The sequence below is a fragment of the Apis florea genome, unplaced genomic scaffold (assembly GCF_048593485.1).
Source record: "Apis florea isolate Af1SG1 unplaced genomic scaffold, ASM4859348v1 contig_3798_pilon, whole genome shotgun sequence".
NCBI classification, from domain to species: domain Eukaryota; kingdom Metazoa; phylum Arthropoda; class Insecta; order Hymenoptera; family Apidae; genus Apis; species Apis florea.
In genome coordinates, this window is record NW_028256860.1 from 2,341,110 (window position 1) to 2,357,626 (window position 16,517).

The 16,517-nt window shown below is 29.0% G+C and overlaps 2 protein-coding genes across 5 annotated transcripts in view; one reads left to right on the forward strand and one right to left on the reverse strand.

Annotated features, from left to right (window-relative positions):
- LOC147656323 (uncharacterized) lies at positions 1 to 1,245 on the forward strand. The gene is made up of 2 exons (XM_086915897.1): positions 1 to 640; positions 945 to 1,245. The coding sequence occupies exons 1-2, from the start codon at positions 261 to 263 to the stop codon at positions 952 to 954; spliced, it is 390 nt and encodes a 129-aa protein (XP_086772023.1). The 5' UTR covers positions 1 to 260; the 3' UTR covers positions 955 to 1,245.
- Nrx-1 (neurexin 1) overlaps positions 1 to 16,517 on the reverse strand; it is a 400,360-nt gene that overhangs the window by 63,636 nt on the left and 320,207 nt on the right. For all 4 annotated transcript variants that reach the window (XM_031915441.2, XM_086915817.1, XM_086915818.1 and 1 more), the window contains 2 exons: positions 5,492 to 5,814; positions 3,101 to 3,392 (listed from right to left, as the gene is read on the reverse strand). In XM_031915441.2, the coding sequence (XP_031771301.1) occupies positions 3,101 to 3,392; positions 5,492 to 5,814 (615 nt within the window). The remainder of the gene's footprint in view (positions 1 to 3,100; positions 3,393 to 5,491; positions 5,815 to 16,517) is intronic.

Genomic DNA, 16,517 nt, shown 5'->3' on the forward strand with positions numbered 1-16,517 from the left:
GTAACGGAATACTGTGGTTATTCACGCCAGATATATTAAATTGTCAGAAATCAGATCGTTCGTTATTCGGCGTTCGTGATCAGTTGCAGAAAGATTAATTTTATTTTTATTCCATTTCTGCCAAACGTCGATATTTTATCTATACGCGATTATAAATAATTGAAGTGATCATATTAATAATTTTATAATTTGTTATAAAAATAATTCGAATAATTGGTGAAGATATCATCGAATTTAAATATTAGAATTGATCGAGCAATATGTTACTTTTGACGAGTTTTTTTGTTATTCTCATTGTTCAATTGCCAATAACATTGGCAAGATTTGTTAATGATGAGTTGGACAAATTACCTGATGAATCGAGAATCTCGTCACCAGAGTTGATACCTCCACAAATTGACTTAAAATTATTCAAAAGCCATGATTCGGAGTATAAAAAATATAGAAGCAATATAGAATACATAATTGTGCATGGTGATATGGAATTGAATGGAAACATAGAAGAAAATAAAGTTGATATTGATACGAAAAAAAACATCAAGGGAAAGGATAAATCATTTAATTCTAGAAGGATCATTAACAACATATGTCCTCAGAATCAGAGATTGGATTTTTTGGGAAGGTGTAAAGAGATCATTTAGTGAGTTTTCTGTATTTAATATTTTTTATCTTTATATTATTTTTATATGATTCGCATCAAAAGTTTCTATAAAAAATTTCTTTTTGTTTTTTTTTCAATATGATATAATTTCTTTTTAAATCATTAAATGTCACAATGAAATAATATGTGTACAGTATTTGTATACACTCATTATTTCATTGAACTCAATTCAATCATGAATAAATATTTCTTTCTTTAAAATAATAATTTCAATTGTTTTCATTCCTCTTTTTACGCAAATATTGAAACTGCTTGTTATCGTTACATTTTTATCACATTTCAGTTTGACATGAACTGCAATTGTTGAGACTTTCAAGAATTGAATGCGATCTTTCATCATAATCATCAAGTAATAATAAAGTTTCTTAAAAATATCTTTCATGTATTAATTTAGAAGTAATATTCTTCACCAGTTATCATTTATCATATTTTCAATAAAATCTATATTTATTATTTATTACATGTAATCAAAATATCTGTATAATCTAGTATTTTATTCGTAGAGAATATATAATTTTGTTAAGTAGATATAAGAATAAATATTTTAACTTTTTATTTTAAAATAAAGATTTCTTTTCCACCTATTACTTGCATTTTTCTTTTCCACACACCACAAGAGAAATCATAAAATCTTCTTAATTACCCGATTATTTATATATTTTAATTAAAATTTGATACCGATACAGGCCAAGGCAAGGGGTTAAATTTCATCCTTCCTTCTTTCTTTTAATTCTCTGCAAAAATAGATCGTTCTGAAAGGAACAACGTTCGAACAACACGTTTCTTTTCAAACTCATGCTGATAAATTTATCAAGCGCGATTCAGATTCAATATTTCCAGACTTGATTCCAAGAATCGCTGACGTAATGAGACGCGATAAAGCGATTTTTTTTTTTAAATATCACCGGTAAACTCGCATCGACCGGCATCACTATTATTTAGAAACCGATATATCTGATCGATATTTTCATTCTTGCGTGATATTACGGGGAAGGGGAAGGGAGATGCTCATCGATTTTCAACTTTCGGTTTTTATCTCGCTGCGCGGATATATCTCGCCCCTCCCCCAACCTCTCCACGCTTCTGGCTGGCCACGATTTATCGTTCCCGGGGATTTTCGAAATTCATCGTGATTCATAAAGTAATATCTCGCCTTCGAGGTATCGTGATACGCTTTTACCCTCGTCGAAGGTTAAAGATATTTCACAGAGCAACGTTCCTTGCCTCGAATAAATATATCGACCGTTTTATATTTGAAGCGAATAGCTATAGATTAAATTCCTATGTTTTATGACGTAATATCACGCCAGTCTTTCTTTACTTTTCCTTGTTATTTTATGCACGTGTATAAAAATAAGGTAAACATCGTTCAAGTGTGCGAATTATACGCATTAGTCTGATAAAATAAAAATCTGATTGAGGATAAACGTTAGTTTATAAGTATCGAAATGCTTGATGTTTTCATGAAAAAATTTGAGTCGATTAAAATTTTTTATATAAGAACTTATAATAAAATTTCTAAGAATTGTATGTAAAATTCTTTGTTTCGATTTAAAATCGATGACGTTGAAAAATATTATTTTAAACTTCATTTTTAATTTAAATTAAAATTGAAGGAATCCGTGGAAAAAAGTTGATCGAAATATAAATTTGTTTTGTTGAATAATTTATAATATGTACAGAATCAAGTAATAAGAAATATTATAGGAAAATCACATAATATGAATAATTAATTAAAATTGATTGAAGCATTTATTTACATTTTTAGATTATAAAAAGTATCTGCATATATATATTTATTTTTATCTACCAATTTACTTTCAGAGCGTTCAATTTATATAGGAAACTACTTTTAAATGATATAATTTATATCATCACGTATATGAAAGTACATCATGATATATATATATATATATATATATATATATATATTAAATTAATTAAATTATTTAAATGCTAATATTTGATAAATACGATGATGTGCAAATATTTTCTGCACAGTTACTGTATTCATGATACTAATACACTGGTAAATATTACTACTACTACACGAACGAGAGAAACCCTTGTACAAGCTGGTAAATTGCTATTTCATTGTGTAAAATTAATTATGGTTTTCATGTTCGTGCTTAGTTTAACTCGTTTAATCTTGTTTGCTTAATGTTGTATAATTTGCAAAATTCATGACAGTTGTTGAAGAATTCAATATCTATAATAAAGTTATTGGAACGTAGCAAAATATAACTTTAACCGCATTACATACGTACTTATATTTATAACCAAACCGCTTCATCTTATTCTTTCATCATCATTGATCCCATATCTTAAATACCAAAGTATTTTTGTGTATCGAAATACTATATTGAAATGTTTGAATTCTACTTTCGATAACATGCATTTATGAGAAAAGAGAATCTTTATCACAAACGATTCACTCACCGATATATAAAATTCCATCCAGGTCAAGATTCTCGTTGCTACCCTGACTATTCACAGCGGTGACGTGGTCGTCAACTGCGAGAGTATGTCTTTTTGGAGCTGGCCTTCCGATGCTGACCGCGTGCCATTTTCCATCGTTCAGTTTGGATCTTGAAGTGTCTCTTATCCTGACCGGGCCATCACCGAGGTCGAACACATAGTGAATATGCCCGTTTACTAGCTCGACCGCGATGAAATCGCGTTCACGACCGGCGTTGTACAGAATTAAACCATTTGCCTCGCGTGTTTTGAACTGGAAGATGAGAAAAACGTGTTAGTGGCAAAAGAAAACCTTGTAACCTTATTTCTGTACTTAAACGTATTTAATCTACGTTTAATTATTATTAATCTCACTTGTCGATGGAACAAAAACAAATTCATAAATTTTATTTCTATATTAGTTTTGTATAAATTATCTATCAATTATCTTTCATTAATTGGCTTGTTAAATTGTTGTTTGCAAGAAAAATCTTGTAGACAGTAAGTAGAATGTAATGTAACAGTAACATTTTTTTTTTTTTTATAAAATTGATAGAGAATCTTAAAAATAAATTTATCTTAAGTATCTTACTTCTAAGACAACTTTTATAACTTGCATATAACTTTTTAAATATCAAGAAGTGTTATTAGTATTCGAATAATCCAATAAATCAAATTTTATCAGTTTTCGTATTATTGTGGGTCAATGATAATAACACGAGTCAATAAGAAAATATTGCCAGTAAATATACGTGTTATTAGAAAAATTCAATCGATAAGAATGCATCGATTCGTTTTCAACATCGATCAATTCAATAATTTATATCGAATAAAAAGTAAATTCACGATCTTTCAATTATCTTTGAGATTTCGATTATTCTCAAGACACGCATATTGTTCTTATCGATTGTGTACCACTTAACTTCGCTTCGATTATGAAAAAAACTTCGATCACGCTCTTTCCACGAATATCAAAGCGTGGACGAGAGAGGAAGCAGAGATGGTCGGGAATAGGCAACCGGAAGTTCTATGAAAGACAGCGGAAAAAGCAAAAATCCGTCAATTACTGGCCGCTGTAATTACGAAGGTGACAGGTAGAGAAGGTTGTCTGTCACTTGGCATGGAAGAACGAGGCATGATTGGGTTTTTACGTGCGCCACCGTGACACGTGGCACGGTTAATCCGTAGTTTGTGCATCGAGTCGTGAGCAAGGGTGGGGAAGGTCTAATTGGGCTAACCTTTTGTGGGGACGCGTCACCGTTGACATTTCATTTCCTCTGTGGCCCCTGTGATGCGAATTTTCCGATGTGGACCGAACTTTGTGGAATATTTATAAGGCACTTTACAGAACGTTTGAATTTTCCAAAGATCGAGATTCGAGATCGAGTGTTTGAACGTATATATTTCTGTTTATAAGTCACAAGAATTTTTTTATTTCATCGTAAATCATATATGATTTTATAAAAATCAGAAAGAAATGAAAATAGCACTAACATATAAATTTTTCTTTAAGTTGAGAAATTTTTTTTAATACTTATATGATGAATTAATATTAATATACTATACTTTAATGTAATATATTTTATTTTTCCCAATATTATTGTAATTATTATTTCTTGCTTATATCAGATATTTTAAACTACAGTTTTTACATTTATAATTACGTATATCATCAATGTTTATTCATAATTTATTTAAATGACTTAGAAGATGGAAGTGAATGCATTATATTTATTACTGTAAGAAGTAAAAAAAGTCAAATATTTATCGACTATACTTGATAACACGTATCTATTCCACGATGGAATATTTCTATATCGAAAATGTGCTTTTTTTCTTTTTCTGGGAAAAGTTGTGTGAATTTACTACGAAGCAGTTGTTTCTAGTTTCTATTCCTATGTACGAGTATATCGTCACATGTTTCTAAAAAGCGATTTAACAGTAGACTCCCTTTTTAAACTAGCCTTTATAGAACTGACCGTTGATTAGACAAATGATTGATTAATTAATTCGACGATACGTATACGTAGAACTGTTCTTTATACAAAATTAAATCTGTACAAACATATGTAACTATCATATTATAAAAATAGAGATTCTGTTTCATTTTTTTAACTATATATTTCGTGTCTCTTTTATACTATACACTACAAATTACTTTCATAAATACTACGCATAAATACTAGCAATCTAAAAAAATATGTAGAGACTCTAAGATAACTCTTAATCGAGGCCAGATAAGAAATCTATTATATCAAAATTCACGATACGATTAAGTACGATTAAAATATTATTAAAATCATACAAATAATTTTTCCCGTATCAAAGATTTCCCGTGTCAAATTTTTTTTTTTTTTTTTACAAAAATTTTACCTGGAAGTAGATGTTCGTTTCCACGTACGCTTTCAACACAGGTAAACCGACGAACGTGTGCTTTGACGTGAAAGTCACCGGATGATGCACTGGATGGTTCCGCTTCCCGAATTTTCCTGTGACCCTAATAATCGGCGTTACACCTTGATGAGATGCCTGATGATTTCCGGAGCTACGCGCTATTTCCAGGTACGGGTAACCGTTGAACCAGATTTGCTGGAGCTGGCCGACGAAATGCGGGATTTCCTCCCCTGCGTGCAAGTAGCCACCGACGTGGAGCGTCCGAAATTCCAAAATGCTCTGTTTGCCAAGCTGCGTTTCGGCTGTTGAAGAGAGTGGAGGATTTTTGAAAATTTGTCGGAAATTACGGGCGAGCTGTTATCATTGGAAATTAAATCGAAAATAATTTCATAACAACAATTTCGAATAAAACGCGAAGACAATTGGACGCACAAATTCCAAATTCCATTTTCCAGAATAATGATAATCGAAATATTCGTACGTATGACGAAGTTTCGTAAGAGAAATTCGAAAAAATTATTATTTTGATCTTTTTCATTTGATCATAGTTCCTCGAGATCAACTTTTCTTACGTATTATTAAATATTAAAGTGTTTTGACAATTTTTTGAATTTATCGAAGGAATGATAAATTAGAATTGATCGTAGATGAGTGAACGAATGTAAATATGTGTAACATGTGGTTGAATGCATGATGGGTGAAAAGCAGATAAACAATTATCATACGGTGCTTGAATACCGAGTTAAACCGTGTACTTATTTGATTTAATTGTATTAATAAATGTTCTCCATAAATTGCAGTTATTTCAGTAATAATATATGAATTTTCACTTCGTTATTATCCAGATATATATTTATTCCGGAGAGGGAGAGTTAAATTTCATAATAAAGATCATTGTATATGAAAAATTTGATATTTTTTTTTTTTGATTTAAAAATATAAGATATTACAATATATAATAATATATAATAAGTAAAATTTTTTAAAAATATCTAAATTCATTAGAATAACAATATTGAAAAGCAATAAATATATTAAAATGGAAACTATATACATAAATAAATAATGTATAAATAAGTATAGATATAAGATGTTTGATTAGATACCGTTAGATACTTCTACTTGTTTTTTCTAATTATAGATTAGATACAATGATCTTTGCAATTATACTAAAAACATGCTTTAATATATTTTTCTTAGTAATAAGAAATTTAATATAGAACTTGCCTATCCTTTCTTAATTTGAAATTTTAATATTATAAATTATAATCCAGAAATATTGATCTATGTAGAATCCAACGTTATTTTTATCCAACTTTAAAAAAGATACTAATTAACTAAATTATTTCACAGTTTTTTATTATAATAAGAATCAATTGTTTGAAATAAATATTTTCAATCTCGATATTTCATCAATTCTCTTATCCTTACCTTCTTGCCAGACTTTTTAATCACCGTTAAATAAAAAAGGGATCGAGATTAAGACAAAGTCATTAATAAGAATCCAACCTTGTAAAACGGAAGAGTGTACTCGTGAAAGTCGAACGAAACTTGGTCTGAAAGTTACACGGGAACTATTTTAATTATTAGTTGGCCCTGGGATTGTCCTCATCCAGGGACAATGAAAGCTCGATATCGGCGCATTGTTCTTTGCGACTATCTTACCGGACTCGAAGCCATTAAGCTTAATTGTCCTCGCGCACAATGCACTGAACTTTGTAAATTAGTAGTGCGATGTAAGTATCGACAGCAGTTGCTAATAAATCTACCAAATTGCCTTCAAAGGATGCTCTTCAATGAGGGGTGAGAAAAGAGAATCGTATCTTATCATAAAGATTTACACGGATACGTTTATCGTGAGAAAATTTTATTCTTTCTTTTTTTTTTCGATTTTGTAATTTTTGGAGAATATTTTGAAAAAATTGTAATACTCGAACTTTTTGAGATATTCTCTTGAAAGGAAAATTAATATCAATGTACGATTTAACAATGAGAAATTTATTACTAATATAAAAGATAAGATATGAAGTGCTCTCTTTGAAGAGATTAGCGAATAATTCCTTTTGTCATTTTTTCTTTTATTATCTTTTCGTTTTCATATTTATAGATTTAATTTCATAATAATATTTTTATATTATGCATGAAAAGAGAAATTATTAAGAAAATTGTATTATAGAAAAGTAAAATGTATCTTCAATGCTTGTAAAAATATTGATACTTGAATTTTATAATACAAATTTATTTACGTGAACCGTAATTTATTTACTATACTATATAACCTATTACATATAATAGATAAGACTTTGTAGATGTTTTTTAAAATAATTTATCTATCTTAATTCTATTTAAACATATGAAATATTATTTGCTTATAATATTTTTAATATAACGATGATAATAATTGTGCTTCGTGTAAATGATGAAGGAATTTGAAATTTTTAATAAATTTTATTTATATTCAAGATGGCGATGCTTCATATTTTAAAACAGTATTATCGAAACAATATAACTAATCGATCGTTATATTTTTCTATTTGGAAATTTTTTTTTATTATCAATAACACTTATCCTATTATTTTATCTATACCGATTCTAATTCCATTACAACAACCTAAATAAACCAAAGAATTCATAAATGATTCGAATCTTATTATTCCTTTTCCTACAATCTCATTAAAAATCTATCATCTATCTATCATATCACCAATAGATCGAAACAACTAACTTGGATTGTCTCCTAATAATTCAACAAGCAAAAACGTATCTAGATAATCACAAATGTTTTTTCACTTTGTTGTGCAAATTCATTCGCACATATAAAATAATAACTCTTTCATTTTGCCATCCTTGTCCGCGATCGAATTCGAATCTCAATCGGATACAGAGAATTCAATTCTCGAATAATTTCCAAGTTGTTTCAGTTTCGATTCGATCAAACGATAAGCATTCTCCGAGTTATAATCAAATTCTCGCCCCGAAGCGGGATGTTACTCGGCCCAATCGGCCGTGCCCCGTTGAAATTTGCCAACGGCGCGTGTAAGTTCACCGAAATTTCGCCAAACGTTGCCACGGAACTGCGGGCATCGTGATTAGGGTGCACGTGTGCACATGTCTTCCGAAGGAACTCTTCCAATTTGCCGATAAACACGGATAAACGTTGCCCGATGAATTCCACGGGATCGTTGTTTGATGTCAATTTACGATTCAATTAAACTGGCCGACCCAATCGGTCCAGGATAGGTCTCTATCGGCCGTTAGTCAACGCGACCCCTTCACAGATCACGGCCATATGGCTGGCATTGTAATTTCGAACATGAACTATGCCCTGTTTACCGCTCGTCAACGCATATGTGCAGGGTGTATCGAAAATCAAGGGTGAAACGAATCGAAAGAGAGTGATTTCTTGCGTGAAAATAAATCAAAAGTGTGGGATGGTTAATTTTTTATACAGGATTTTTTTTTTCCTCTTAAAAAAAATCAAGTATGTCCAGTAATTATTATTAACCGTATTTCTATTGTATTTTTCATAAGATATATAGGATTTATTATAGTTCGTTTAAATTTTGTAAACATTTTCTGTGAAATTGAAAATTTTGAAGAATCGCAATGTTAACTAAACGATAAAACATTTTTTTTTTCGTTTAAAATACCTTGTCGTGAAAATAATTACAAGGTTCATAAATTAGTTTTCCAGAGAGCAGAAACATCGAGGATACAAACTTTTTTAAAGTTCATCCATTATATTAAAAATATCTTTAATATATCTTTAACAGAGAACAAGGATCGAATATTAAAATTTTATTAATCTTATAATATTTATCTTTAAATAAGGTAATAAGTAAAAGTTATTATCACTAAAGTTTTGTGATATTCATTATTTCACGAAGAAAATAAACTTTATTTGATTAATTCTTTTCGTCTTTTCTACGTCGCCGACATTTTTCTCACATCTTGAAAGTTATTAAATTTCCCTAGTCAAAGTAAATGTAATCCACATCGTTCAAAACTGAAATTATCTTTCGAGATGAACTAGAGAATTTGTATCTCGGTTAATGAAGTAATTTGTGGCGTTCAAAGAACGCCGACTCGAAGTTTAGAAGATATATCGTTGTAACGATCTCAAAGTCTTTCAAATATTATTGATTAAATATATTCCGCATATTCCGCATGCATCATGATAATCTTTTCAATTAGATTAATCTTCATATAAAAATAATAAAATTACAAGATAAAAATATTTAGCATTCTTAGTTTCCCATTTCTTATTTTAATTGAAAAATTAAAATACATACTTTTTTCTCAGTATTGTATTAGAAAAATAAAAAAATAAAGGGAAAAAAATTGAGGAATTCAATAATCAGACTTGAGTTAATCTTACGTATTTCTTTAATCCAGGATAGCGTGTATCTTAATTTACTTGAATGTCGGACATAAATTAAAGAACAATATTAAATACAAAATTAATTGTTTTACTAATCAAACAACATTAAAACTTCGAGCAACGGTCTAACAAAATAGTATAAAACGTTTCTTCTCAACAAAGATTGTTAGGAACGCAAATTCAACGTTTTATTGCACATCGTCATTAATTTGCCGTCAGAGTCCGCCAATTCAACAGCGCCATCTATGCACCCCACGCTTCGAAAGGCGAAGTTGGAACAAAGACGAATTTTCAACAAAGACGAATCTCGACAAAACAGAAATTATCGCCATAAATTCCCATTACACGCTACCTCCTTCGATCCACGCGAATTTCCACCGATTCATGGCCCAAGGCAAGGATCTTTGTCGGTTACAGTTTCTCGCGGGCAACAACCGAAGGATGTCATGCACTCAGTGGCGTAGTAATTATCGTGCGATCGATGGCAGCGACAAGCAGCCAAGCGAAGGCCGTGTGGAGGTTATGGCGGTGCTGGTCGGTCAAGCAATTTAGGGTATTGCCACGTAACTCAATATTGCTGGCACTCGCCATCCATTTAATAGGCTGATCTGAGGAGCAAGTATGGGTATTCTGCTTTATTGGAGAACCATGATGCTTTCGAACGGACGTGCTCTCACTTGACAATAACCAAAAGTGTTTTAGACGCTACTTTACTCCCTTATTCCCTTTGCTACGCGCTTTATATACCTACATCTGATCCAGTTTTGATGGAATTGTGCAACGATGATTGAATATCTGGCGTTTCAATTTTGTTAATTGAAATTATCCGAGAGAATGGCAAGATTAGATTGAATGCCATTCGAATGGTAAAAGATTCGATTATTAGATTGGTATTATTTCATATTTTTAATATTTAGTCAAATCATTTGTATATCATAGTAATTTGACTCTAAAGATCATAGGATTATTCGAAAAACTTTCTAACGATTGTTTGTTTAAAATCTTAATTTATACCGTTTTGGTGTTCAAAATTGAATTGATTCGTACTAGATGAATTTGCACATTAAATTATTAATAGTTCTTCTCTAATTCTTTTTCTTACAAGCATCTTTTTAATCCTAATCTCTATTTTTCCAACATGTACCTATTAGATTTTCTATTTTTCTCCATTTTTAATAAGTGTATTTAAATTTAACTATTGATCATTATAATTCCAACATCAATATTCAAATGATTGAAATTTTAATTCTAATCATTTCTGATTGTGTGAATTTTTTGTAATCTTACACTCAAAAATATCAAGAAATCGTCCTTTCTTTGTTACAACAAAGGAAAAAATGAATTAGAAAAACAATTAATATTAATAAGCCATCGTAAACTCCGTAGTGAAGTAGAATGCAAATGATAGATAGTTCGATAGATAGAGTAGTACGCACAGCATTCGAAACACAATTAGGAATAGTATATGTATGTGTGTGTGTAAATGCGCACAGAAACGAAAGGAGAGAGATGCATAGTGTTGGTTATCGGTTATAGACAACGATACACTGGCGGCCTAAATACGCTGCAAAGCGCATACATTACGGCCAGCTTTACAAGAGATTGGACGAGGCGGCATTGAAACTTTATGCACGACCCGGACAGGCCGATTGGATTTTCCGGCCTAGTCAGGCTACCATGCCCGATAAATATAGGAATACACGCATGCCTCCAATCGATTCGAATATTATTCGAAACTGTTCCAATCTTTTCTGGATGTTCAAATTAAAATTTGAAAATCGAAGGATTAATAACGAAAACGACTTCTTATTGATTTTCCTTTTTATTTTTCAGAGAAGAAAATTTACGTTTAATTTTTGTTCAGACGAATTTAATTTTTTCCTTTTTTTTTTTTTAATAAAATATATTGCATAATTAGTGTTCGAGATGTTATTTATCTACTGGTTATTAATTTAGAATTAAATGTAAAAATTATATTATTTTAAATATAAAATTGTGATTAATGAATGAAAAATTGCCCTGTTTAAATTAAATATTTAAATGATAATCTATAGTAATTAATTTATTATTATATCTGTACATTTGCCACTTATCTAATCTACCTAACATTAGCTGAAACATTTACTCCTTAGGGACTAATTATTCATTAATCAAATATAACTGTACACCAGATATTATATATCTTTGTCTCATATAATATTCCAATAAATTAAAGATACGTAAATGAAAATATGCTGAATTATGTAGAACTTAATTAATAAAATAATTTTTTTTTTAAATAAATCATTCTTCATAATACTAAGTTAAATATTTTTAAATAAAGATAATAACATAGTGAAGTAATTTATTACTTTATTTATTGTTTTTTTTTTCAAATAAAAATTGCCTAAATTTAAAATAATTTTAAATGATAAATTAATATTCAAATTTTTTATAACTTTGAATTTCTTTTTGAAAATTGAAAAGATTAAATTAAGATTTTTTTAATTTCAAAAATATTTTAAAAAGTTTGTAAAAGGTTACAGATTTACAGATTGAACTTCGATATTCCAAAATTGCGTAAAAATTTAATTGCTGTAACTTTTTATTTCAATAGAAAACTTTAATAGTACGTTTCAATGTGTTTGAAGGCGAAGTTATAACAGGATAACAATTTAAACTTTTAATTCATTAAAATTGTATGTGACTTTAACCACTATTGAATTTGTTTTTTTTATTCCTTCCAATAGATAACAATATTATCTAATATAATTGAAGTAAAAGAAGAAATATATAAAATATAATAAATATAATAAAAAATTTTATATATTTTTTATTTTTTCATTTTTTCTTTAAATTGATACAATATATAATGAAAATTTATAATATTTTAATTTTCCAATTCATTAATAATGAATTGATAAGTGGAAAAGATATACATATTAAGTCTTTGGAAAATAATTTTTATAATTTTGAAATATTATATTTAACGAAATAATTGACTTTGCAATTTGTAAAATTCATTTATGTTTTAGAATTTTATTATCAAATTTGTTATGCAAAAACATATTATTGTAATTTATTTATAAGATTTTAAGATAAGAATTTATCTATTTCTGATAAAAGCATATTTGAAAAATATTACTTTTACAGATAAGAGAAATATTCTATAATTCTACGATTTTCATTTTCTATTAATTACTTATCAATCAAATTTAGTAACAAGTAATATTTCTTATTTAAAAATATTATCAATATTACATTAATTTAATAAAATACCATGAATTATTTGAAGAAATATTTTTACAAATATTACTCAACAATTCTCTATAATTCTCTTTTCCTATTAGTTATTTATCAATCAAACTTAATAACAACTACTATATCATTATATAAAGATATTATCAACATTACATTAAATCAATGAAATATCCATGAATCATTATTTGAAGAAATATTTTTACAAATATTATTCAACAAATTCTGTATAATTTCCTTATTAGTTATTTATCAATCAAATTTGCTAATATTTATTACAGAATATCATCAATATTACGTCAATCCAATGAAATATTCATGAATCATTAAGCACATGAGAAGAAAAAGTCTATATTTATTATTTTTATCGTTTGTTTTCTTCTCACATCATACTTACATATTTACATTCGTAATATCGGTGATTCTATATTTGCTTGGAAATTTTATCACTGATAAATATAGTGGTAAATCGATGCTGATGCTTTAATTCGCGAAAAGTAGTCGTTATCTTATTACGTTTATCCTTTAATGTACTTTCACGTGTTTTTCTACCCTATAGAGATTATTTTTATGGAGCTCGTAAAGACTGAAGTGTATAACGAGAGCCCCGTAAAATGAATAAAATGAAAGTAGAATCTTGTATTAATGAAAGGATGGAGATAAACGATTTTTTCACGATAACGAGATTAATTTCAACGAGAACAATTTATTTACTTTGGTAGCTCGTAGAAGACGACATGTAACGTTTGATTAAATAAAATTCTATAAATATATATATATCTATTACAGAATTATTTTTAAATTTTATTTTTATATTTAGTTTTTATTATATTATATTTAGTTTTATTTATTATAATATAATAGAACAATCTATTTTCAAATCTAACTTTTATTATCAGAAAAATTAATATACAGGATATAATATAGATATGATTAAAGAATGATTCCTTAAATCAGGATAAAATGAAAAAAATTGCGTTTTTATTTTTTTTTTAAATTAATATCAATTAAAAATCAACTTAAAAACAATTAATATAAATCCTCAATTCAAATTATTAATAAAGCAGAAAAAACTTTAAAAAAATAAAAAGAAATCTCAAGGAATAAAACAATTAAATTATTTTCTCCTAACATTACATTACCTTAGCTTTTCTATAACATCGTAAACTCTTTTCTGAAAAATTGCAGCTTATCAATTTAAGACAATAATCCAACTATTTATAATTTCCCATTTTTAATAACTTTTTTTTTTCGTATAATGCAAAATAACCCCATTGTAGATGAAAATTGCTCAAATTTAAAGAAAAAAAAAAAGAAAAACTAATAAAAGAATTCGTTCGCCAAATGATCAATATATTCCTCGAATATAAGAACTATTCCATAAACGTCGAATTTCTGTGGAAGGAACGTGCTGCGATCTTCCGATTATTTATGAAAAAGGAAAAAACACTTCGCAGGCAGAAGGCGTACGAGGAGACGACAAATGGCGGGGGTGAAATGAAAATGGAAGTTTCGACGACGTCAGAAATTCTCTGGTATGAATCGATCCTAGCCGCGATTTCGAATGCACCTCTTGGAAAGCGTGGTTGCATCTATTTCAACGAGTAGGCGGCCGTAAAGGATGCATTTGCATGCTGCCGATTTGCGATTCGAGATCCTTGAAAAAAGTCGATAGGTCGTTGGGAAGGCCAAGTTTTTAAGCGGCGAATTCCCCGAGAGAATATTTTTACTGTTTTTACTATTTTTTTATGGTTTGAATCTTGTGATAAAATTGAGCAGAGGATTGAAACATGATTCGTTTTATTTTATTTTTTACATAAACTTGGATTAATTGTTAAGATTTTTAATTAATTACGAATATTACAAATATTTATGTAAATTGAAAAAGGAAATTTATGGATATTTTATGTCTTTTTGCATATGACATATGCTTTGTACATTTTTGTATATTTAAATTTTCCATAAATGCATAAATATCTAAATTTTCGATTACTATCTTTTCTATCTTTTCATCAGAAAACAATTACAGAATGTGTAATTACTGAAAGTTTTTATTTTTATATAGAGAATTCCTATTTTTTAAATTTAAATTGTCGCCTTGAAAAATAAAAAATAATAACTTAGCAATGGCAATAATAAAAGTACCAATTATTGTGTGCATTAACGTTTCAAATTTTTATTGAATCAAACGAGTATCCTTTATTTCCTTTTACTTTAATTAATTTTTCAAGACACATGTATGTTATAATAATGATTGAGAATAAAATTGAAGTTTAATCGAATTGAGAAAGTGAGTACATCTCCATTTCACTTGCCACCCCAACGTAAACTTAAATTGTATATAATTTTATAAATAAAATAAATAACTTTCGTGTTTTCTTTAATTTCTATTTCCCTTCAAATACAATTCCACAAATATATTAACCCTGTGTATCACATTCCACATAATAATTATATCGATTACTACACCCTAATATCCGTTAATAAAATTTAAACAAAAAACAATATACATATCGAGATAAATCTTGTCCTCTCGTAGATCTCGACAAGAAGGAAATAAATTTAATAGAATGCAACAGATACAAAGAGGAACCGATAAATAAATTCCTCCAATACCCAGCCAGTGAAAACTCTTCGTTCGATTACATTTCCATAGAAACTTATAGCCATGATGATATTTCTGATAGGGGTCGTCGACGAACACCAGAAGCCTCGATGCACTTCGGGAAAATCTTCAATTAGCATTCATAAGAGCGCCTCGATTCGAAGAGTCGCCGGTTGAATGCAAACGGCCCCGCATTTGGAATTTGTGATTTCATCCGGCGACCGCTTTGGGAAATTTGTAATTTACCCGAGTGTGTTCGCCTCTGGCCCCCTTTCATGGCCGACCGAGGGAATTCTGAGATACGATCTCAGAAGAAACGCGCGCTTTTTACAAAGTTCCGAATTCGAGTCGCGAACAGGATGCATCAGCATCCATTCTTACAGCCCCTGTGGGACGCGCGATCTTGTCCTCCGTTCCTCGTAGGTGATTTAGACGTACATTGTCTGGTGGAAAGGTTGGAGGTGAGTTTTATTGAAACTGATCGTGAGAAAAGAAATTTTGGAAACGATATTTTATTAAGGTTTTTGCATTGTCTTTCAGAGAAAAAAATCAATAACGTTGTGGTGCTTGGTTTCTCTGGATTTAAGATGAAATTGGAGAATATGGATTTTTGTAGAATACAGGAAGAAAGATTTCTAGAATTGATACAAGATTTTTTTGAATAGTAAAGATTTCAAATGTGTATTTTAATATCAACTTATTCAAACATACTATTGAATATAATAATTCGGATATGTATAAATATATACTATTTAATTTTAACGACTATTATAATATATCCA